Here is a 25,368-nt window from a genome sequence, read left to right as displayed (position 1 = left end):
CCAAACGACTTGGGGCATTTTAATCCCAAAAAATATTTAGTCTCCGTTGGGACCCAATTTCCCGAAATCTGTGATGCTCCTGAGATGTCCAGAAAACCTTTAAAAAAGATTTAAAAAGAAAAAGGAACTACTTGGTTAGTGTTGTCTCTCTTTGGGACCAGTTCTTGAAATTCTGCGAGTCCTCCGAAGTGTAGATGACCGCGAATGATTAAAAAAAAACAGGACTATTTTTTTGGGTGGGCATGTTTTCCCTTTTCCCCCCCGGCAGGATTCCTAAAGTTTGCGATCTCCTAAAGTGCCCCAGACCATTTTAAATGTTGAAAAAAAACAGGACTATTGGACGATGTTTTCCTCCCTTGGCAAAAACCGTTTTTTTTTGAAAGTCGGGGGGATTCCTCCTGAATTTTCCCCTGCCATTCTAAATGATTGAAAAAAAAAAAACCCATTTTGTCACGAGGAGAAACATCGTCAAATATCCTGTTTTTTCTTTTAATCATTTAGAATGGCTCGACATTCAGGGGAAAAATCGCAGACTTTCCCCTTAGGAACTGCCAAGGGAGAAACATCGTCACAAAAATCCATGTTTCTTTTCAATCATTTGAAAGGTTGGCACACTTTTAGGGGCACTCGCAAACTTTCAGGGAAACGGGCCAAGGGAGAAAAAACCCGACCCACAAACCCTGGCCTTTTAAAACCTTCACAACGTCTTCGACACATTTAGGGGGGACTCGCAGACTTTCAAGAACTGGTGCCAGGAAGAAAACACAACCAAATAGTTCCGTTTCATTTTAAATCATTTAAAACGTCGCGGGATTTCAGGACATCACAACTTTTAGGAACGGGCCACAGACTATAATGGTTTTGGGTTTAAATTCCAATGTCGTTCTGGGGTTTGGGTCAATTGTCGGCCCTATTCGAAGTCCAATTCGTTTTGGGGTTTTAAATCCAAAGAATTCTAGGGCTAATTCCCAAAATCGTTCAAAAACGAATGCCATGTCGTTTTAAAATTCAAATGTCCAAGTCGTTCTGGGTTCGAATGTTCCAATTTGTTTTTGGTACGAAAGTCCAAGTTGTTTTTTGGTTTGAACGTCCAAAGTCGCCTGGGCCGAATGTCCAAAGTCGTTCTGGGGTTTGAAGTCCATTTTCGTTCTGAATCGAATGTCCAAAGCGTTTTGGGTGGGAAAGTCCAATCTTCTGGTCGAAGTTCAATGCGTTCTGGGGTTTAAATGCCAATGTCGTTCTGGTACCGAATGTCCAATTGGGGTTTTTTGGGTTCGAAGTCCCCTGTTGCTCTGGATTTTGAATGCCAATATCTTTTAGGTTTTTAATTTTAATGTCGTTCGAAATGAATTCCCCAAATTTTTTTTAGATTTAAATGTCCAATGTCTTCTGGATGAATTTCCAAAGTCGTTTAGTTCGAATTCCATTTCGTTCTGAAAAGAAAATTCAATTCTTTTAGATTTTAAATACCAATGCTTTTTTGTTTGAATGTTAATATCGTTCTAGGTTCAATTCCAATGTCGTTCTGGTTTGAATTCCAATGTCTTTTTTATAATGTCCAATGTCGTTTTGGGTCCAATGGGCCAAGCGTTCTGGGGTTGAATGTCCAATTTGTTCTAAATCGAATGCCCAAGTTGTTTTGGATTTGAATTTCCATGGTTTGGTCCCAATGTCCATGTCGTTTTTGGGCAAGCCAACGTTTTTGGTATCGAATTACAATGTCGTTCTGGTTCGAATGTCCCAATTTCGTTTTATATCGAAGTCCAATGTCTTTTTGGATTAGAATGTCCCCTGTCCGGTCTAATTCGAATTTCCTTCGTTTTGAAATCGAAATTTCCCAAAGTAGTTCTGGTTCGTGTCCAAATTTTTTCGGGTCGAATGTCCAATTCGTTTTTGGGGTTTGAATGTCCAGTGCATTCTGAAATCGAATGTCAATTTAAATTTTATCCTTTTTCGCCAACTTCACGCTTTAAATTTCCCGTCGTTCCTTATCCTTTTCATTTCGAATGTCAACTTCCGCCAACTTCACACACAACTTTTTTACAAAAGGGTTGGATGTCATTTTTAAATGTAATAAAAACCACAACCCTTTTTTTAAATTATTAATTTCAACTTTTTACAAAACGGGGTTTTAAAAAATGCCTGCTGTTTTCTTGACGCATATTGAGAAAAATTTCGTCTTTATCTAGGGATACGTTTAATAGTAGTAGTTCAGATTATTTCACGGGAAATATAATTTTTGTTTATTGAACAAATTTTATTGACCCTAGGACAAGTCCCAGTCAGTATCAATTTTCACAGTCAGCGAAACTAAAATTGACCTTTAAAAATTTCAAAATGCAGAGTAGAAAAACGAGACATACATGAATCGAAATTTTTTGAGGGTAGTTATTTTTTAAATATCTCTCCTGTCTGTTTGTGACCCTTCTTTTTCTGTCCTTTTCTGACTAGTGTCTTTTACAAATTTTTTAGATACATTTTTTGTCCAGCAATGTTTTCCCCTAAATTGGGGAAAGGACCAAAATATCCTTTCTCTGATTATATCATGGGATCTTTCACTTTTTAATTTAAAACATAAAAACTTTAGACGTTTTTTTATAAAGTCTATTTTTGAAACACCAAACTTTACATTTTCCTTTTTTAAATCCCCGAAAATTTTTCATAAATAAAGGGACTTCGTCGGGGAAGTATGGACTTTTAAAAAAACGGAAACAAATCAAAAATTCAATAACATTCTTCTTTTGACTTCGTTCGAGAAACGACAAAATTTTCCCCCGCAAGCGACCAAAACCGTATAAAACCTATACATTATTGCGGAAAAATTATTTTTTGCTTTACGTTACAATTTTTATCTGCAAATTTTTCCCAATGAAAGGGGTGTAAGACAAGGAAATTTTTTTGGGGGGGGTCCCCTTTTTACCTCCCCCCCAAACACCCAAAACACCCCCAAAACCCGAAAAAAAAATTTTTCCTTTGTTAAAAAATTTAAAAAAAAAAAACATAACATATTTTGGAGTAAATGGTGATAATTTTCATTTATTTGTAATTGTTGAAACGGAAACTGTAGAACATAATAATTCAAGGGGAACAATCCAAAACTCTTAAATGTAATAAAACAAGGCATTATTACATTCCGATCCAGTGGATATGGATGCTAAACTGCATAAAAGGCTCTGACGATCGGACTACCGACATGTGTATAATCGGGTTATTATTATGAGTTCATGTAATTTGGTACTTTAAAATTTGTTTACACGTTATCTACATGTAATATCCGCCATATATGACTGTAACTGCGTACATATGGCGGTATCTTAGTTAAATACCCTTACTTTTGAGCATGTTATAATAAACAATGTTTTGGGCCTAACCTTAATAGTCGTAAATTCACATTCACGTCACTTATTACAGCGTATTACAATTAATCAATTTATTTTAGTGTATGTCCGATTGGTAATTTTTACATTTGTCGTTATTTCTTCTGAAAAAGCTATAATTTAAATAGACGGTGATGTTTCACGAATCCAAAACGACATTGAATATTCGATTTCAGAAAGATATTGGACATCTGAATCTAAAACGACATTGGACATTCGATTTCAGAACGACATTGGGCATTTGAATCTGAAACGACATTTAACATTCGATTTCAGAACGACATTGGACATTCGAACTATGAAAGACATTGGACAGTCGAACCTAGAACGACATTGGACATTCGAACCCAGTACGACATTAGACATTCGAACCCAAAACGATATTGGACATTTGAATGTAAAACGACATTGAACATTCGATTTTAGAAAGACATTTAACATGCGAACCTATATTGACCAGAACGACATTGGACATTCGAACCCAGAGCGACATTGGACATTCGAATCCAAAACAACATTGGACATTCGAACCCAGAACGACATTGGACATTTTAATCTGAAACGACATTGAACATTCGATTTCAGAAAGATATTGGACATCTGAATCTAAAACGACATTGGACATTCGATTTCAGAACGACATTGGGCATTTGAATCTGAAACGACATTTAACATTCGATTTCAGAACGACATTGGACATTCGAACTATGAAAGACATTGGACAGTCGAACCTAGAACGACATTGGACATTCGAACCCAGTACAACATAAGACATTCGAACCAAAAACGTTACTGGACATTCGAATCCAAAACGACATTGAACATTCGATTTCAGAACGACATTGGACATTCGAACCGCGAACTACATTAAACATTTGGACCCAGAGCGACATTGGACGTTCGAACCCAAAACAAGATTGGACTTTCGATACCAGAACGATATTGGACATTCCAACCTAGAACGACATTGGACATTTGAATTTAAAAGGACATTGGACATTCGATTTCAGAACGACATTGGACATTTGAACCTAGAACGACATTGGACTTTCAAACCCAAAACGACATTGGACATTCGAATCCAGAAGACATAAGACACACGAACCCAGAACGACATTGGACATTTGAATCCAAAACGATATTAGTAGTCTCCGTTGGCACCGATTCCTGAAAGTCTGTGAGTGCTCCTGAGAGTGATTTAAAATTTAAAAAGAAACAGGAACTACTTGGTTAGTGTTGTCTCTCTTGGCACCAGTTCTTGAAATTCTGCGAGTCCTCCTGAATGTGTCGATGACCGTTCTGAATGATTGAAAAAGAAACATGGACTATTGTGACGATGTTTTCTCCCTTGGCACCGATTCCTGAAAGTTTGCGATTGCTCCTGAAAGTGTCGCAGACCATTCTAAATGATTGAAAAAGAAACATGGACTATTGCGACGATGTTTTCTACCTTGGCACCGTTTCCTGAAAGTCTGCGAGTTCTCCTGAAAGTGTCGTAGACCATTCTAAATGATTGAGAAAGAAACTTGGACTATTGTGACGATGTTTTTTCCCTTGGCACCATTTCCTGAAATTCTGAGAGTCCTCCTGACAGTGTCACATACCGTTTTTAATGGATTGAATTGATACAGAGACTAATGGGACGGTGTTTTCTCCCTTGGCATCTATTCCTAAAAGTCTGCGAGTATTCCTGAAAGTGTCGCAGACCGTTTTTTTAATGAATAAAAAAGAAACAAGAACTATCATTTCAACCCATTAAGAACGGTCTGTGACATTGTCAGGAACTTTCAAGAACCGGTACCAAGAGAGATAACACTAACCAAGTAGTTTTTGTTTCTTTTTTAATCATTAAAAACGGTCTTTCAAGAAACGGTGCCAAGGGAGAAAACATCGTCACAATAGTCCATGTTTCTTTCTCAATCATTTAGAATGGTCAACGACACTTTCAGGAGAACTCGCAGACTTTCAGGAAACGATGCCAAGGGTGAAAGCATCGTCACAATAGTCCATGTTTCTTTTTCAATCATTTAGAATGGTCTGCGACACTTTCAGGAGCACTCGCAAACTTTCAGGAATCGGTGCCAAGGTAGAAAACACCGACCCAGCAATCCATGTGTCCTGTCAAACCATTCAGAACGGTCTTCGACACATTCAGGAGGACTCGCAGACTTTCAAGAACTGGTGCCAGGAAAGATAACACTAACCAAGTAGTTCCTGTTTCTATTTAAATCATTTAAAACGGTCTGCGGCATTTCAGGAGCACTCACAGACTTTCAGGAATCGGTGCCAACGGAGACTACTAATGTCGTTTTGGATTCAAATGTCCAATGTCGTTCTGGGTTCGTGTGTCCAATGTCGCTCATGATTCGAATGTCCAATGTCGTTTTGGGTTTGAAAGTCCAATGACGTTCTAGGTTCTAATGTCCAACGTCGTTCTGAAATCGAATGTCCAATGTCGTTTTAAATTCAAATGTCCAATGTCGTTCTAGGTTCGAATGTCCAATATCGTTCTGGTATCGAATGTCCAATGTTGTTTTGGGTTCGAACGTCCAATGTCGCTCTGGGTCCAAATGTTTAATGTAGTTCGCGGTTCGAATGTCCAATGTCGTTCTGAAATCGAATGTCCAATGTCGTTTTGGAATGGAATGTCCAATGTCGTTCTGGGTTCGAAGTTCAATGTCGTTCTGGGTTCAAATGTCCAATGTCGTTCTGGTACCGAATGTCCAATGTCGTTTTGGATTCGAATGTCCAATGTTGCTCTGGATTCGAATGTCCAATGTCGTTTTAGGTTTGAATGTCCAATGTCGTTCTGAAATCGAATGTCCAATGTCGTTTTAGATTCAAATGTCCAATGTCGTTCTGGGATCGAATTTCCAATGTCGTTCTAGGTTCGAATGTCCAGTGTCGTTCTGAAATCGAATGTTCAATGTCGTTGTAGATTCAAATGACCAATGTCGTTCTGTGTTCGAATGTCCAATATCGTTCTAGCTTCTAATGTCCATTGTCGTTCAGAAATCGAATGTCCAATGTCGTTTTAGATTCAAATGTCCAATGTCGTTCTGGGTTCGAATGTCCAATGTTGTTTTGGATTCGAATGTCCAATGTCGCTCTGGGTTCGAATGTCCAATGTCGTTCTGGTATCGAATGTCCAATGTTGTTTTGGATTCGAATGTCCAATGTCGCTCTGGGTCCGAATGTCCAATGTCGTTCTAGGTTCGAATGTCCAATGTCGTTCTGAAATCGAATGACCAATGTTGTTTTGGATTCGAATGTCCAGTGTCGCTCTGGGTCCGAATGTCCAATGTCGTTCTGAAATCGAATGTCCAATGTCGTTCTGGTATCGAATGTACAATGTCGTTCTGGGTTCGAATGTCCAATGTCGTTCTGATATCGAATGTCCAATGTCGTTTTGGATTAGAATGTCCAATGTCGGTCTGAGTTCGAATGTCCAATGTCGTTCTGAAATCGAATGTCCAATGTCGTTCTGGTTCGAATGTCCAATGTTGTTCTGGGATCGAATGTCCAATGTCGTTTTGGGTTCGAATGTCCAGTGTCATTCTGAAATCGAATGTCTAATGTCAAATGTTTATCTTCTCGCCAACTTCACGCTTTAAATGTCCAACGTCGTTCTCTTATCCATTGTTCAATGTCGAATGTCTAACTTCTCGCCAACTTCACACACTTAACTTTATTACAAAACGGGTTGTGATGTCTATTTCAAATTGTAATAAACACTACAACCCGTTTTGTTATAATTATTATAATTGCAACTTTATTACAAAACGGGTTGTAACATATGCCTGCATGGATTTCTTGACGCATATTGATCGAATTTTATCGCTTCTTTATACTAGGTATACAGTTTATATAGTAGTAGTTACAGAGTTATTTCACGGTAAATATATAGTTTTGTTGAGTTGTGAGACAATTATATTGACCTAGGACTAAGTCTCCAGTCAGTATCAATTTTCACAGGTCAGCGAAACTAAAAATTGACCTCAAAATTAGTCTATAAATGCATGATGTACGAAATACGAGACATACGATGAATCGGAATATTTCTAGAGGATAAGTTCAGTTATTTAAATATCTCTCTCTGTCTGTTTGTGACCCTTACTTTTCTGTCTGTTTTTCTGACAATAGTGTCTTCACAATTCTGTAGATACATTTTTGTCCGAGCAATGTTTCCACTATAATGTGAACTGGACCAAACATATCCTTGTACTCTGATTATATCATGGCATCTGTTACACTTTATTATATTATAACATTACACATTCAGACGTTGTTATTTCAGACGTCTATTTTAGAGAACACCAGTACTTTACATTTTCTTTAAATCAGCTGTATATTTTACATAATTATGGGAGCTTCTGTCGGTAGGTATGTGACTTATTTTCGTGAAACTGTAATCAAAATTCAATAACATGCTTATCGGTTTGCACGTGCGTTCGAGAAAGCGACAAATTAGTCACCGCAAGCGTACCATATACCGTATAAAAGCCTATACATTATTGCTTGAAATGATTATTTTTCTGCTTTACGTTACAATTTTATCTGACAAATTCTCGAATGTAGGCGTGTAGAGACGAAGGAGATTTTTGAGGGAGGGTCTTTTCACCTCAAGACACCCCAAAACACCCAAAGACACCCCAGACACCTGAAAAAATAATTATCCTATTGTTAAGTATTAAAATATCAAAAACATAACATATTTTGGAGTAAATGGTGATAATTTTCATTTATTTTTAATCGTAGAAACGGAAACTGTAGAACATAATAATTCAAGGGGAACAATCCAAAACTCTTAAATGTAATAAAACTAGGCATTATTACATTCCGATCCAGTGGATATGGATGTTAAACTGGATAAAAGGCTCTGACGATCGGACTACCGACATGTGTATAATTGGGTTATTATTATGTGTTCATGTAATTTGGTACTTTAAAATTTGTTTACACGTTATCTACATGTAATATCCGCCATATATGACTGTAACTGCGTACATATGGCGGTATCTTAGTTAAATACCCTAATTTTTGAGCATGTTATAATAAACTATGTTTTGGGCCTTACCTTAATGGTCGTAAATTCACATTCACGGCACTTATTACAGCGTATTACAATTAATCAATTTATTTTAGTGTATGTCCGATTGGTAATTTTTACATTTGTCGTTATTTCTTCTGACAAAGCTATAATTTAAATAGACGGTGATGTTTCACGAAAACTGCACTAAGTTGAAACATTCAGATACAGCCTAAAATCTGTTTAAATGTAACCGTATCACCTAAAGACAAAAGCGGAACAAATCAATTTTAAGCATTTTCCGGTGATAATTAATTATAGAAGAGTATGTGAATTTCTTTATGTTCATACGTTGTATAGTTTTTAGAATGATTAATGTTTAACTTTTGACAGCGATATATAAGTTTTCTGCTAGTAAGACTGCACTTCTCTCCATGTCGTAGCACAAACAATTTTATACATTTGTTGTCATAAATTATTTGGTAAATTGATATGTTAATGCTTAGCATGTGTGTTGGCGTTGATAGATAATACCTAACTAGCAGATCCTTTTTAGAGAGTAGAAAAGCGAATGTCTACCCCAATGCATAGGAGTAATAGGAAAGAAGTCAATAGGGGGCAGCAGCGAAAATCAAAATGACACTGATCGTTAGCTGCAATGGGGATCATCTTCTCGGCGTGTTCAATCATCCAACGAAGTTTCAACACTCTGACCCTATTGGCTCTCCAGTTCTGGTCTATGTGACCTTGTCCTTTGATCGAGAAACCTAAAATCAAAAGGGGTCATCTATCCTGCATGGCCAATCATCCTATCAATTTCAACATTCTAGTTCAAGAGGTTCTCAAGTTATTGATCGGAAAGCGTTGTCCATGTTTCTACTCCCTGTGGTTATGACTAGTAACCCAAAAACGATAAGGGTCATCTACCCTGCATGGCCAACCATCCTATGCAATTTGAAGGTTCTGGGTCAAAATATTCTCAAGTTATTGATCAGAAACCGCTTTCCATGTTTCTAGACCCTATGACCTTTACCTTTGATCAAGTAACTAACCAAAAGATCTATAAAGGTCATCTATTCTACATGCACAATCATTTTATGAAGTTTCAACGTGCTGTAATAAATGGTTCTCAAGCTTTTTATCAGAAACTGTTTTCCATGTTCAGGCCCCTGTGAATTTGACCTTTGATCTTTTTGTTTGTTTTGGGTTTAACGCCGTTTTTCAACAGTATTTCAGTCATGCAACGGCGGGAAGTTAACCTAACCAGTGCTCCTGGATTCAATACCAGTACTTATCTGTTCTCCGCAAGTAACTGCCAACTTCTCCAAATGAATTGTCAGAGGCGGAGAACGAATGATTTCAAACACAGTGTCTTTTATCAAATCGTCCCGGCGATCTGTCTGTATACCAACGCTATCCCTACTGAGCTCAGCGGGCGGGCTGACCTTTGATCTAGTAACCCTAAAATAATAGGGGTTATCTACTCCGTAAGCCCTATCGCCCTATGAAGTTTCTAAGTCAAATGGTTCTCCAGTTAGTGATAAAAAATGAATTGTGACGGACGATTGTCCCCTGTGACCTTGTCCTTTGATCAAGTTACCCAAAAATAAATTAGGGTCATCTATTTGATATGTCTAATCATTCTATGACGTTTCAACGTTCTGGATCAAGTTGTTCTCAAGTTATTGATCACAAACGGTTTCACATGTTCAAGCCCATGTGACTTTGACCTTTATTCTAGTAACCCTAAATATAATATGGAACATCTACTCCGTAAGCCCTTTCACCATATGAAGTTTAATGTTCTAGTATAAATAGTTCTCAAGTTAACGATCGGAAACTGATTTCCATATTCTTGCCCCTGTGAACCTAGTCTTCAATCTAGTGACCCTGAAATCAATAGATTCTCCCTGCATGTCCAATCATCCAATGAAGTTTCAACTTTATGTGCCTATAAGTTGTCAATTTATTGATCGAAAATGGTGTTTCACATTCAGGACCCTATGGCCTTCACCTTAAACACAGTGATCCAAAAATCATCATGTTTCATCTACACTGCATGTCCAATCTGTCAATGAAGTTTTAACATTCTGTGTCAAGGGGTTCTGAAGTTATTGATCGGAAATTCTTTTCAATGCATATGTCCCTGTCACCTTTATCTTTAATCGAGTGGCTCCAAAATAACAATAGGAATCGTTTACTCCTTAAGCCCTGTCATCCTATGAAGTTTGTAGGTTCTGGGTCAAATTGTTCTCCAGTTATTGATCGGAAATGAAGTTGGACGGACGGACGGGCAAGGCAAAAATACAATACGTCTCCAAGAAAGTCCTGCATCTTTTGTTACTTACAGCTAAAACAAAATAGTAAAACAAAACTAATATCTGTAGATGCGTACTACCTTTTGCGACGAAATAAATTATTACCTATGATCTGACTCCTTACATGTCGAGCAGCAAAAAACGTCATGGTCAGAACAATACCACGTGCACTGCGTACCTTGATGATTACTACAACTGAAGTCTCGGGTTGAACCACGGCCATCTATAAAATAATTATAAATATATCAGTATTCTTGACCACTGACAGTATTTGATAAAGCAAACAATTAAAGGTCAATCTTTTTCCGGAGAAATGTTTAAACCTTAATGTACAGTAACAGTAGTGATTATTCGTTTCCTACAAAATGATGTAAAATCTACTGACATGTTATGACGTTATTTTTAGCGTTATTTTATCCTTAAGATCTTTAAGATTTTTTTTCTCTGGACTCAAGTTTCTCACGAATGTATCCATTCTGGATCAAGAAGAAGAGATATTTATCAGCATTAAAAAAAATGTTTATGTACCGCTGAGCTCATCAGATATACTTTAGCAAAATCTGTATGTTTGATTATATAGTACATAATCTATGATACAAAACTGGAAACTACTACTAATCTTTTAGATCTCTATGGAAACTAAAGGTAATTCCATTTTGAATATTGTACCAACAATAAAATCCTTCCGATTACAAAAAAAAAACCTTATATTTGAAAATCACGACTCAAACAAATAAGTTTCTGTTTGATCCACCATTTCAATACCTGCCTTATAGAGTTCCGCTGACCTTTCATGAACACACTAATCAAACCGAGTGTGCTATTATTCGGTTTGGTTACATTTTATGCTTCCAAAAGGTCTTCTCACAGATTTTATCAACTATTTCTTATCTGGACCTTTGAAGATGAAGCCGTAGTTCACAAAAAACGGACATTTGATGGACCAAACAATAAATCTTAATTTAAAAAAATGAGCGTTACCGACCAGATTTATCTAGCATAACAGAATAATTTCATGTTTTCGTTACCAGTAATACATTATATTTATTAAAAATTCTCCATTAAATCTACATATGTTACCGTCCCTGAATATTAGAATATGGTACATCGCGATTTAGCATAATCAGATGATGATTTGTATAGCATGACAGCGTTCACAAGCATTACGTATTGCTTTGTCATTTTCATTAATGGTATAGATATACCACAGAATGATTTAGTCAAAGAAAACATAGAAAGTGTGATTTTTTAAAAAAGAATCTTTAAACCAATGGCACATGTATATAAGTATTGTGTGAAGAACACTCATATTTAAACATAAATTCATTTCTCTGCTACCATATGTTTATATAAAACACATGTACATCGTACTTACATAGACGCTTTCTTGTATTTCCTATGCTTTCCGATGAGCAGCTCACTATCACATCATGTACTTTTATGTTTTCCTCCCTCTCTACGCATTTTTGTAGAACAACTACTTCCTCTTGAAACTCGTTTCCATTGATTAACTTGAGAAACACTTCAATTGCGTCACAAGTAAAACAGTGTATTTTGATGCAGGCAGATTTCTCTGTTCTTAAACCATCAGAAATTTTACAGTCTTTAAGTTTACTAATTTTTCCAAGCAGGCGGTTGACCGATTGATCAGTAGAGTTTATATGCGCATCTACTTTCATATTGCGGTTTGTTACGTAGTTGTTCATGGTTTCGTATATACGTTGATTCCCTTCTGTGCTTATCTCACCCGTTGGTCCATTAACTTGTATATGTAGGTCTAGTTCGAAAGGCACTGAAAAAGATTACCTCTCGTTCAATGTTAAACATTATCAAGAACATCTGACACAAATACATTTTATTTGTAGTTTAGGAGTGGACACTTTTGCAATGTCTTACATTCGTGTGCTTAAGTGCCAAAACACGAAGACAACAGTACACGAAAGTATGAACAAATACCTTGTTGTTCTCTGCTAAGTAGACATAGGAGGTTATAGAAATGCTGTTCATGCATCCACACATCCGTGTGTGCATCATATGTCTGCCCTCTTTCTCTCCTATCCCCAAGCCCTGGGCACACACATTCCACATCCCTATTAACCCGTATGCTTTTAGTTTAAATTTTAGTGTTTATTTTTCTTGATATTGTCTTTTAGTATCCGGCATCCCCCGCCAACATAACTTACTATTGCATACCCATTTTCTTTTAGTTTCTTGCGTTACTTAATTATATTCCTGCTTTTTTTAAGCATAATATACATTTTTATTATGGCATGAGCGTCCGTCCGTCCGTCATGTTCCGCGTCCGGAAGAAAACAAAACCTTTCAAGATATTTACTTCAAGTTTGTGTGTAGTAAGGTGGCGATAGGACGATGTGCAAAACACAAAAGTAGGATTCATATGTTAAAGTCACTTTTGTTCAAATATTAAATAATAGAAAATATGGAAACTCGCTCTACACGACAATAACGAAAATGTTGCAAGGCTCAGTTTGATTGAGCCTGTTCATGGACGGTAGTGGGAATGCATGCTACCGCCAAGTCCATCTAGCCCGGGTTGAGCAAAACATAACATTTACACATGCTAAAAGAACAAACATTGTGTAAACAAGCGAAAGTATAAAAATACTCCTTTTTATTCTTTTTTATTTATCTACCGACCTCTGTTATAGCCACACACATTCCGATATACCATATTGATAGTGTAAACCTGCAGAATGAATTACATTATGAATCTCGAGGTCACGCAACATAATAATATCGGTAAAATAAAGCCATCATCCGAACGTTCTTACACCCTACTTTACCACTTTTCTATCCTCCTAATAGACAATCATCCTGCAGCGCGTTTTAATACAAGGTGGGGACATTTAACAAAATTTGTGATACTGATAGTAAAATAGTAGGACGGTAGTATGGTAGAATAGTCGGATGGTAGAACATCAGAACGGTATTTGCAGGATGATTGCAGATAATTAATACTTTCTTTACTTTCGCGACATAATAGGATTGTAGAATGATGGGATAGCGATAGAAGGATAAATAGATTACCGTAAATTCATCGTACCATCCTGCAATTGTTTTCCTACTGTCCTAATATCTCTATCATACCATCAAAAGCATGTTATCATACTACCCTATAATCACCACTTCATTATTCTACTATCACAGCAACGTGCTGAGCTAAGCGATGTCAGGATATGAGAAGAAATATGAATCCGTATTTTAGACCCCTGTAGCTATTGTAAGTGCTATATACTCACTTCTTATTGATTGGCAAATAACTTTCATAAGAATTTTACTTATTTTCTAATGTGTTCAAATTGTCAAAGGGAAAGTAATTCATTAGATCAGCCGTCTGAAAACTAACAAAGGACATATTTTCTGAAATTCAGTGCATTGATACATTCTAGTGTTTTGTATACATTGTATTCTAGTTTTAGTATAGTTTCAGTGCCTAAACTATTTATATCATTAAGTCTTTGTTAGATTAATACTTTCTTTACTTTCGCGACATAATAATATCGGTAAAATAAAGCCATCATCCGAACGTTCTTACACCCTACTTTACCACTTTTCTATCCTCCTAATAGACAATCATCCTGCAGCGCGTTTTAATACAAGGTGGGGACATTTAACAAAATTTTTGATACTGATAGTAAAATAGTAGGACGGTAGTATGGTAGAACATGTAGAATAGTCGGATGGTAGAACATCAGAACGGTATTTGCAGGATGGTGCGATATCGACGATAGAACTTTAGGATTGTAGAATGATAGGATAGCGATAGAAGGATAAATAGTTTACCGTAAATTCATCGTATCATCCTGCAATTGTTTTCCTACTGTCTATTATACCATCAACAGCATGTCATCATACTATCCTATAATCACCATTTTGCTATCCAATTATTATAGCATCGTGCTGAGCTAAGCGATGTCAGGATATGAGAAGAAATATGAATCCGTATTTTAGATCCCTGTAAAAAGTGGTCATTCATTAATTTCTAAGGAACACTTAGACTGTCTTGACATGATGATTATTACTTTGTCGTAGTCATTTCTCAATGCAAATATTTTAATTTGCCATGTTAAAGCAGTTTGTTATGTACATTTTATCCGGTAAATTTCTAATTTTGTGCCATGAATTCGCTTGTTTGTGTTGTCCAATTATTAGTTCGTCATGTGCTTTTTGCAATATTTTCGGTACAAATCACTCGTATTTTTGTCTTGTAGTTTAAACAGTTTGATATGTATATTTACTAGTTTGTCCGGTACATTTTTAAATTCGTGTTGTGCATTTACTAGTTTGCGCCGTTCAGTTAGTAGTTCTTTATGTGCTATTCCCAATATATTTGGAACATTTGTTATGTAGACAAACAGTTTTTATGTACATTAACTGGTTTGTGCGTTACACTTCTTAGTTAATGTCATGCAAAACTTGAACCTGGTGATAAATAAATGTAACCGTCAGCAGGAGTAGCAGTTACCTGCTGTAGCTTTTTTTAAGTACTATATACTCACTTCTCATTGGTTGGTCAAATAACTTTAATAAGAATTTTACTTACTTTCTAATTTGTTAAAATTGTCAAAGGGAAAGTAATTTATTAGATCAGCCGTCTGAAAACTAACAAAGGACATATTTTCTGAAATTCAGTGCATTGATACATTCTAGTGTTTTGTATACATTGTATTCTAGTTTTAGTATAGTTTCAGTGCCTAAACTATTTATATCATTAAGTCTTTGTTAGATTAATACTTTCTTTACTTTCAATAGCATCAATTCACTGTCATACTGTCCTCATATTTGCTGTTTTTGTAAGATATGACATTTTAAATTTTAAAATGGCTGCAGCCATTATGCCCCATTGCAAGGGTCAAAACAATTTCTTTATCTTAAGAAACGGCTCAGATATGATTCACATGTAATAGTTATCTTATTTAGAAAGTATTCATTGCTTTATATTTTCATGTACTTTTCTTTAATTTAGTATTTTCAACTCTTGTTTCTTTTGTTTACGAATACTTTTGGCTGTTCCATGTACACAAGCTTTTGATGGGAACCCTATGCATGAGTTTGTTGTGTTCTTTCTCGCGTTCATACGTGAGTCGGTGTGTACTTGGTCAGTTTATTGGCTTTTAGTGGCTTTATTCAAAGGAAGTACCCTATTTTTGGTTACTATCCTTATTCTATTTTTGACAAGAAATTTCAAAACTTGTGGTTTTTGTGCAGCAGTAAAGTGAGGTGAAATAGGTGAATAAACAGGTTAAATTCATTTGATCTTGGTAATGCTTTATTAGTGTTATGTAGTTGTAAGGTAAATATTGGTAGAATTAGTAGACTAATTGGAGAAATGAAGTATCAGTAGCTTAACCAACTGAGCTGAACTGACTTTGAACCCCAATCTGTTCTAAAGCAAAAAGCCAAACATCAAAAGTATCATTGTTTTGCTTAACTACATCGTCAAGAGTTCGAGGTCCAATCCCGGTAAATCCTACCAAATTTCAAGTCACAGCAAGTCCCGAAATTATACGAGCTAGCCAGAGCGTAACACTTTATTGTAGACAGCAGTGGAAACTTTTTAGACATTCTACTGAGAGGATTCAGAGATTTCAGTACAAACCAAAATCGAAAGACTAGCATGGAAAATCGTCTCCCGATGATAGCGACGGAGTGAAATACATAATATAGATCCCGTTTCCGAATCCAAAGGAAATCATATGAACAGCAGATGTGAAGATCCAAGCCAAGACTAACAAGCAGATCTACAGAACGTAGATGACCTTTCAGTACATTCCCAAACACCTCACAGACTCTGTACAATAAGAGATGCTGAAGTCAACACATCTTTCTAAAAATATCTACAGAACAATGATGAAAATTGGTTATCTCCAGATGTAGCATGTAACACTTGGATACCTAAGTATGTTGTAACAGAACTACGTAACATAAAGCTTTCTCAGCCAGTATCTACTGAGAATTCAAGGCAGCTCACACGTTTGAATAATATACCAACAACACAAAATGGTCTGCAAAACCAGTATTTACAACACTATCCTAGAGAACCATACAAAGAAGCTCCACTAACTAAAAATTACTAAAACTTACTCAAACTTGAGTCCCGTGTATGAGTGTTTTACATCTGGCACGCTAAAGAACCAGGGAAGCTTCTGAAATTGGAGTGTCTTCTGTATCTTGCACTATCCTGCGATTAACATTACTAACAGTCTTTCTGAGGAGTCACCCATATGGATAAACGGTGGCGACTTTAAATAGATTTACATACATAAGGGTGGACTGATGAAGAGAAAAATATCTACTAACTAGAATAGAAGGAAAAGCAGCAGAAAAGTTTTCTGAATTGCAGCCTAGACGTATTTTACAATAACAGAGAACGAGTTCAAGAAATGAACAACAGATTTATGGTCATTGAAGCAAATAGGGCTTTTGCTGCATGTAATGTAGAATAATACAAAATCTTTGAGAAAAGGCAACGGATTTTGCAGTAGATTTGAAGATGCTTTATGATAACGCTTACGGCCACAGAGAAAGGCATATTAGAAATGAGGAGAATATTTTAAGATAGACTGAGAGATGATGGTAATAGTAGTGAGATGGAATATCACAAAAACCAATAATCTATAGATAAAGCCGTCTTTAATGTTATTAACTTTTTCCAAACCAGAAATTCTGTTGGAACGACAGAAGAAACGGTAGGTATGTCAGAGGAGAAATAGATGACGGTAGAATGTCAACATACATTGACGGCAGAGTGTAACGAATGCCAGAAAGGAGGCAAAACCTCAGAGTGAGAGAAAGTCTTGACTGAAATTGATATTATAAAACAAGACTGTGATTAACAAAAAACAGCCAATAATAGGTTTTTGCAGAACATACTCGAGGTAGAAGCTACATAAAGCTAAGAAGATAGATACTGGTAGCAGAGGTTCAAACAACAAAAATAGAACATTTGAATGCTTCAATTGTTACTGCCATTTCGCAAGGATATGTCCAAATAATCAGAGCTCATGCAGAAAACCTAGAATTTCTTTTTGAAAATAAAGGTAAGCACGCTGACTCCAAGTATTACAGCGGGTATTTAAACAACTAACGACCAGTTCTTGTGGATAAATAGAGGTACGCTTAGAAGAAAAAGACCAGAGTCAAGACAAACATAATAAAAGAGAGGAGAAGAGAAAAGTAAGAGTAAGAGCCTGTAAGACGATACTGGTAGAGGGTTACATTTATTGTTCACATCAGGCACTGGGCATCTTAATTACAAGTAATCTGCAGAGAATGAACTTATCTAAGCAGGTCTATGTGTTGAAAGCGGCAGCAAGGCCATCTATGATGGAGAGGGGTACACTGTGTTTAGGATTGAGACTGAGGAGTATGGGATCATCAGTGAAGCCGTGCCGGCTGAAATAGTAGATGATGCTCTGTTGGATTTTGGCGTTTTGATGAGAAGCAAGGTACGATCATAATTTTTATGAACTTGAGATACTGACTCTGCAATTTTAAAAACAGGAAGACTAAGAGGGTAGTAGTAGCAGATGATATTTTCTGGTTTACCTAGCGGTGAAAGTATACATTTGTCCAAACATGTGCCAAGATATTCCTGTTTTTCCCTTATGAAAAACCTTTGTCTAGAATAGGTGATGTCACATAGTAAAGGCACTATTTAGACGTGATAAAATATAAAAGTTATGCTAGGTAATACCAAAGTCTATTTATCACCACGATCTGCTTTGACTGTGATTGGGAAGAAAGATGTCTTCCTATGCAAGACAGCTGTTTTCCAAACTCTCGGAACGGTTTGGCTAAAACATCTTGCTGACGCTATTTTTTTCATTCAACACTGTCCCTCTGGTAAAGAAAACCTGCCCTGCAAAGGCAGGAAAGTGAAACCCTTATAAGTATACCCGGACAAACAGAGTCGTCAATTGATGTTTATGTTTAGATGATTGAATCTGATTACATTGACGGGCAGACAGACTACGTTGTAAACCTACTGACTTGTTCAAGGAGAGGCATCAGTTATTGATAGTTTCAATATTGGTGGTTATCAACAAGGCAACCACATGTAAGTACGAATATTTGACCCTTTGAATTATACTCAGAAGCGGAAGCAGTGATCGCTACAGCTGACGAAATAGAGAGACTGATAGCATTATAACTTTGGAAGAAATTAAAACTGAACAGAGGCACAAAAGCAGTATAAGGAGATTGGATATACATAGCATTAATCCAAAACAAGAAAGGAAATTAACTTGGCTGATGATGAAGCCGTACAAAAACACTTCAGGACTTGTAGGAAAAATGTCACAAGAAGGAAATATGTTATTAGGAATCCTTGTTAAATTTCCTTTACGCACCTGCCCAATCTTTACAACGATTGCCTGTAGCCTACTGAAACGGGTAAAAATGCCGTCGCCTCAAAAACGGGCCAGTCTTTACAGCGATTGCCTGTTACGTTATGAAACTTGTGCCTTTTTGAAGTTTAAACCCGGACCGTGGATTTAACGTATTTTGAATTAAAAAATACGTTTAACAACGTTAGGATGAGCCCGAATACGTTTTGATCGGTTGTAGCTATTTCTTCAGCTCAAGAGCAAACTTTCATTATAATGGCTTTATCTACCGTATAAAAGCGTATAAAATAACCATATATACATTCGTCAATGATACAGTGCTCTTTCGGGTAAAAACCAATTATACGTTCTTCAACGATACGGTGTTTACGGGTATTGCAAAAACTGTTAACATAGAACCAACTTATATACGCTACAGGCAATCAATGTATTATTTATTATAATCATATAGTATAAGCGTTATAGGCATTCACTGTAAAGATTGACCCGTTTTTGAGGACTCAAAAAATTTCCTGTTTCTCATTTTCTTTAATTGTTTTCTCGTTTAAGGTATTGAACCCGTAATAGAGTACCTCCTTTTTGAAGAGTATTCAAATTCTACGATAAACCTACTTTGACTGCAATTTTTTTTTTCCATACTTTTCCTTCTTCTAGTAAGTTAGTAGTTCTTTCAAGACTTATTATGGATGTATTTTACAAAAGTAGAAAATTTTCATTTTATAAGCGATTTCTTGCTGTTCAAAGTGAATACCTCCGAATCAGGAGGGGTAGAGTTAGACATCTTTAAACATACTGAGTTACATGCGGTAAAAATTCTCTGTTTTACCTACATTCTTTAGATCATATAGCTTGGAAGAAATGCAGTTAGGATTTACTTCTGCCCCAAGGTCATTTTTGAATGAAGTGAGCAATATTCAAAACAAACCCACAGGATTAAACCTTATTTTTTCAATGTTTGAGTTAGAATTCTATCTTGAGGAACCATAGAAAAATGATATTTACAGTTTCATTTTGTGTTTAATGATTGTTTAACAATAGTTTGATGTTTCTTTTATCAAAATTAATGTTGTAATGAATTCCCTGCAAACGTTTTAGATAGTGGCCATCACATTGAAATTTGTCTCTACTTGAGCTTGAAGAAATACCATAAACTATACAAAATTTACAAAAAAACGGAACGGTAAAAGTTGTTGAAGATTTGCAGCACAGTGCAAAACATGGTCAACTTTAAGAATATACAAAGCAAATGACATTTTGTTAACATTACTATAAGGAGTCCAATACCTTAAGGCAAGCCCACTATTTTAACTGTGAACAATACGCCGCTTTTCATGGAATTACACACTAAAGTATCAGTCATTGTTTGTTTTGTTATGATTAATGTTTCACCAACACAATTATATGTCATTTAGTGACTCTTCAGCTTTAATGATGGAGCAAGATGGTGCATTATTTCATCACGTGCAGGCACCTCGGTAGAACCATCGACCTTCCCTTAGCCAGGTTTTCCCTCATATTTAGAATTCAACACACACAATGAGTGAGGCTCGAATCAACATAGGTAAGGGGCAAGTGATTCGAATTCAGCGACCTTAACAACAAGGTCACGGAGGCCCCTAGTGTATCATTTAAGATTCAATGCACCCAAGTATGAACATCTGTGGATGCCACTTAATTGTTGTTGGTACTTGTAAAATGTTTTTTATGTAACCAAGAACGTTAACATTGCGATGCGTTATCTAGATGTGAAAGTCCGGAACATGAAAAATGCGTTATCTCTACATAGTAAAACTGTTCCTAATCTTTCACACAAAACTAAAGACACATTTGAGATGTAGTTGCATACCATTCGTGGTACCACAATTTGTCAAGAAAGTCAGAACACTTCAATTTTGTTCTGAAGCATTTCTAATATAGAGATAGATCCCTTTTAAAGGTAGAAATGTATTAGATAAAGTCTAGAAATAGATTTCTCCGTCCTTCATTTAACCAAAAATGATTTTTCAAAATTAATTTTGAAAATTGATAGTTTTGTTTATATCAATAACAGAAGTTTTTAATATTTGATTTAAAGATGTAATATGCAAAAAAATGACATAGGCCAGTACTTACAAGCAGAGACATTAGATTCCTTCTCTTGCAATTGCACAAATGAACGGGTTTAGACACAATAGAATACCCTCTTGCAATACAAAAAAATAGGATATACTGATATGTATTTGTCTTACCATTTAAAAACTGTTTCATGTTTTTTATCAGCAAACTGTTGGTAAATAAAAACTTTTAACAAGCCGATAACAAAATGACATACCAATAAGTAATTTATAGTGAAGCTATACAGTTTTGCTTGTATCAAAATGTCACAATTGAACAGGTTTTGAAATATACAAGACAGTCTGGATTAGTAAAGGTGCAATTATATTGATCTCTATTTCCTAATCCTAACTTCACACCCTATAAATGACTGTACTCCCCCTCTTGCGACTGATCAAAACAATAAACAGACACGCGAAAGGTAAGAAATCGTCTTCAAATTAATTATTTTGCTTTACACTGTATGTGTATTTACGTTTAATGATAGGTCCAACATAACTATGCGTATATGGTGATATAATAGATGAAACTGACAGGTAATGTTTACAAAATGTTGACTGATCACACTTATTGCAAGAAAATTCATTCGACCAAGTCTCGAAACTGATGAATAACACGTCAAATTGATTGGCAATCCAGTGATCCATGATGTTTTCTGAAATAAGCATGCATACTCCATAAATATATGCAAATACGATGTTGCATATCTGGTGCGTTTTTGAAAGAAATCAATTTTTATCTAGTCGGTAAAAAACATTCACTGTATGCCGATATCCCAATTTTGATATTTGATCTGAACTCGTATTTGCGACTAACAATGTATCCAATTTGCGACTTCAGTGGGCGATTTATGTCCTTTAAAGGCGTAAATAAAATTTAAAAAAATACATACCAAATTATCTGTATTGACCAGTCTTCATGTATATAATGTAATTTAATGTTGAATGTTGGATTCAATCTGGCGCTGTTTCACTAAAAATCTCATCACCCCAATTGCTGTTCATATTTTGACAGCTTATCTATTGTAGTTTGCGATGATATATCGGTTTCAATGGATTGAAATTCTAGAAAGGAAAGTCTTGTACGCGACATATCGTCTCATGATGGTGAACATTTGTGCCAAGTTATTTCAGAATCCCTTAATGCATAAAGAAGTTACGACACGGACGCGAAAAATAGACCCGGATTTACCGTTAAGTGTCACATTAAAGTGAAAAAGAAAAGAGTAAGACTGGCATTCATTACATATTGCCGATGTTTGTGTGTAAAGTTCGAGAGAGGTAGGTGTCAAAGTATTCAAGTAATTGCACGACCAAATTTATGAGGACACATATACAAACAGACCGAACAGACAGACCGCATAGTGACTCCTTTATACCACCCTCCATCAAACTTCGTGTGCGGGTTATAATTATGAATAAATACTACAGGGGCATAGGAAACGCCGATATTTTATAAATAAGTCAGTTGCAAACAGGCGCATAAGGTCTTTTTACGAAAGTCGCAAACACTTGTACAGTACTCAAGTAAACATGCATACAGTCCGAAAATCACACTGAATCTTCTTTTATTGACGGTTATAAACAAAATGGAGACTTCAGCATAATTTTATCTTATTTTAGCAAACCAGTATTGTTTCTTTATCCAAGAAACAGTTGATTATATGCAAGAAAATATGTACTTTTGACACCGACAATGTAAATTTCAGGACAAAATCAGTGATTAATCGCGTTTTTGCTATAATTTTACCTGTAATGAAACTAACACATTATTTACAGAAACAAATAATGATCAGCTTTAAATAAAATATAAATATACGTACCATCAAAACATATCAGTAGTTTTAAATGGTGTTTTTCAACTTTTACTTGTCAGTATATTGTCTTAATCAGTCGCAAGAGGAAGATGGGGAGTACAGTCGTTTACTGGGTGTGAAATAAGTCTCATTAGTTAGCCGACATTTCAAGAAATAGATCAACAAAACTTAGCCAAGTAGATAATTATAAGGTGTCACACAAGCTTCTATAAAAACATATTTTTTCAAAATATAGGGACCAGTACAGATGATAACAATTCGCAACAGCCTATGAGTAAGTATTAAAACAAAATTTTATTACAGTATACCTTTAGTCTTTTCACTTTTTGCCTTTGTTGATCTGAGGTCACGCATCAGCTGAAGGTCTTTCTCTGTCACTGAAACAAATAGTATTCATTATGCTACATACCACACTGTAAAGTTTCCTTGAATTGGGTATTACTAAGCCGATCTTGTGTTGGACACATATTCTTAAGAAAGTTTTGTGCAACAGTTGCGACAATACATAACCTTTGCGAAAAGTTTGAAATTTACTCGAAGCAATTTCACTGCAGATGATATACATCTTCGAATAGATAATTTGAGAATATGTTTGCACAACTGATTAAAAATATATACCTGGTTACCGGTAATACATACTTTCTAATTGTTCCTCTAACTGTTGGACTCTCCTCTTGTTCTGTAAATGAAAGAACTTATTTATGATAGATAAAGTATATGTAACTAAACGTAAAAAAAAAATTTGACTTACGTTTTAGTCTACAACAGAAGTGAACTCTTTTGCTACACTTATACAGATATTCGTAATCAATCATTTAAGAAAACTATTTGTCAGACTTTACATTGAACTAGAATTAAAAAACGCATGATACAAAAATAAATTAAATCAATGTAACACAAAATCAAAATGAATAAATTTTGCAATGTTTTTGTGTATATGTTAACCATAAACAATTGACTAAAATAGAGAAAAGTTGAAACTTCACAGGTCGCTCAACACGACAAAAACGTAGCCATCACATTACAATATAAATAAATATGCATACTTGCTTCTCGGCCTCCTCTATCTTCTCCGATAATTCACCCCTTGCATGTTCTCTTATGTCTTGTATTTGCTTTTTAAAATCTTGAGATGCACGTATATCAATCTGCTTTTGCTGTAACTATATGAGAATAGACAATTTGTGCTACTACAGGTAATAAGCAATCTTTAATTCTTATATTACAGACTACTTGCTTTCAACAGCAAAGTCCTTCTAACTAAATGTAAATATGTGTCAATTGATTGCTAGTATTTTAGAATAAATGTCATTTGGTAATCATATAAAATCAAAATAATGTTTCTTAACAGATGATCAAACGCCGTTTAAATATAAGGAATATTTGTTTGTTCCTAATATCTTCCAAACAAGAAGAAAAATCCAATTAACAGCACGTTTCTGCTTCATAAATTCAGCCAAAAATAGTCATACAAATAACATACACGATGAGTGAAATTATGTTATTAAGATGTTTTTGGCATACGATTCACATTACGAAGTACTGTAACAAAAATTAACTTTGTTTGATTGGATGTATTGTGATATTCACAAGAAGAGAGTAATATTGAACTCGGCTGTCGCCTTTGTCGATATAGCCCTTTTCTGGTGAGTTTCACATTATATCCGATGGTTCAAGAGTCAATACCTGTATAACGTTGACTGATACATTTCATTGAAAGAATTGGTCTGAAAAAAAAATCGAGCAGACACTTTTCAGTTCGCACTTCATACATCGCAAACTAGTTATTAGGATATTATTGCTTTATTCCGTTAGCATTAATTAATGATAACACACTGTAATAATTTAAAGCGATATTTTTATTTCGCCATCAAAGTTCAAAGGATCTTTACTTTTATCTACCAGATTCAGTCAAAAGAAATTTGTTACTATTTTGCTTGGTTGCATTGTCTGATACATGCACAGTTTGACTTTGCTTCTAATACTCGAGAGGTGTCTTTCTTATGATATTAAGAAATTTAAATAATTGAAAAAAAGATACACAATAATTTGAAAATGTGTTGTTTTCACTGTTGTTGTTGTTGTTGTTTTTGTTACACTATCTTAAAGATATACGTACATAAATTAAAGAAAATATGTTGAACTTGCGAAAACAGGCGTCTCATGGAAAATTATGCCGTCTTAGTTTGAAAACTACCCATTAATGTATCAGATCTCAAATTGAATATTTGTTATTATGAATCATACGTCATTGATCATGTACGTATATTTTAAGGTTTTCAATTATAAGTTGAAATCCTCTCATTACTTTACAGGATGAACTAGATACAACTGCATATTGTTAAGGTAGTTATGCACATTTGAT

The 25,368-nt window shown here is 35.5% G+C and overlaps 1 protein-coding gene across 1 annotated transcript in view; it reads right to left on the bottom strand.

The window, feature by feature from the left end:
* The window catches only part of LOC123525624 (uncharacterized), a 135,189-nt gene that overhangs the window by 66,717 nt on the left and 43,104 nt on the right, over positions 1-25,368 (bottom strand). Inside the window, exons 12-16 of the mRNA XM_053539166.1 lie at positions 24,050-24,166; positions 23,643-23,682; positions 23,312-23,380; positions 12,100-12,516; positions 10,830-10,947 (exon numbers count right to left, since the gene is read on the bottom strand). Coding sequence (XP_053395141.1) covers positions 10,830-10,947; positions 12,100-12,516; positions 23,312-23,380; positions 23,643-23,682; positions 24,050-24,166 — 761 coding nt within the window. The remainder of the gene's footprint in view (positions 1-10,829; positions 10,948-12,099; positions 12,517-23,311; positions 23,381-23,642; positions 23,683-24,049; positions 24,167-25,368) is intronic.

Source organism: Mercenaria mercenaria, chromosome 3, assembly GCF_021730395.1.
Source record: "Mercenaria mercenaria strain notata chromosome 3, MADL_Memer_1, whole genome shotgun sequence".
In the NCBI taxonomy this organism is placed as follows: Eukaryota; Metazoa; Mollusca; class Bivalvia; order Venerida; family Veneridae; genus Mercenaria; species Mercenaria mercenaria.
The sequence above is the reverse complement of the archived record's forward strand: the minus strand, read 5'-3'. Positions and strand labels throughout refer to the sequence as shown.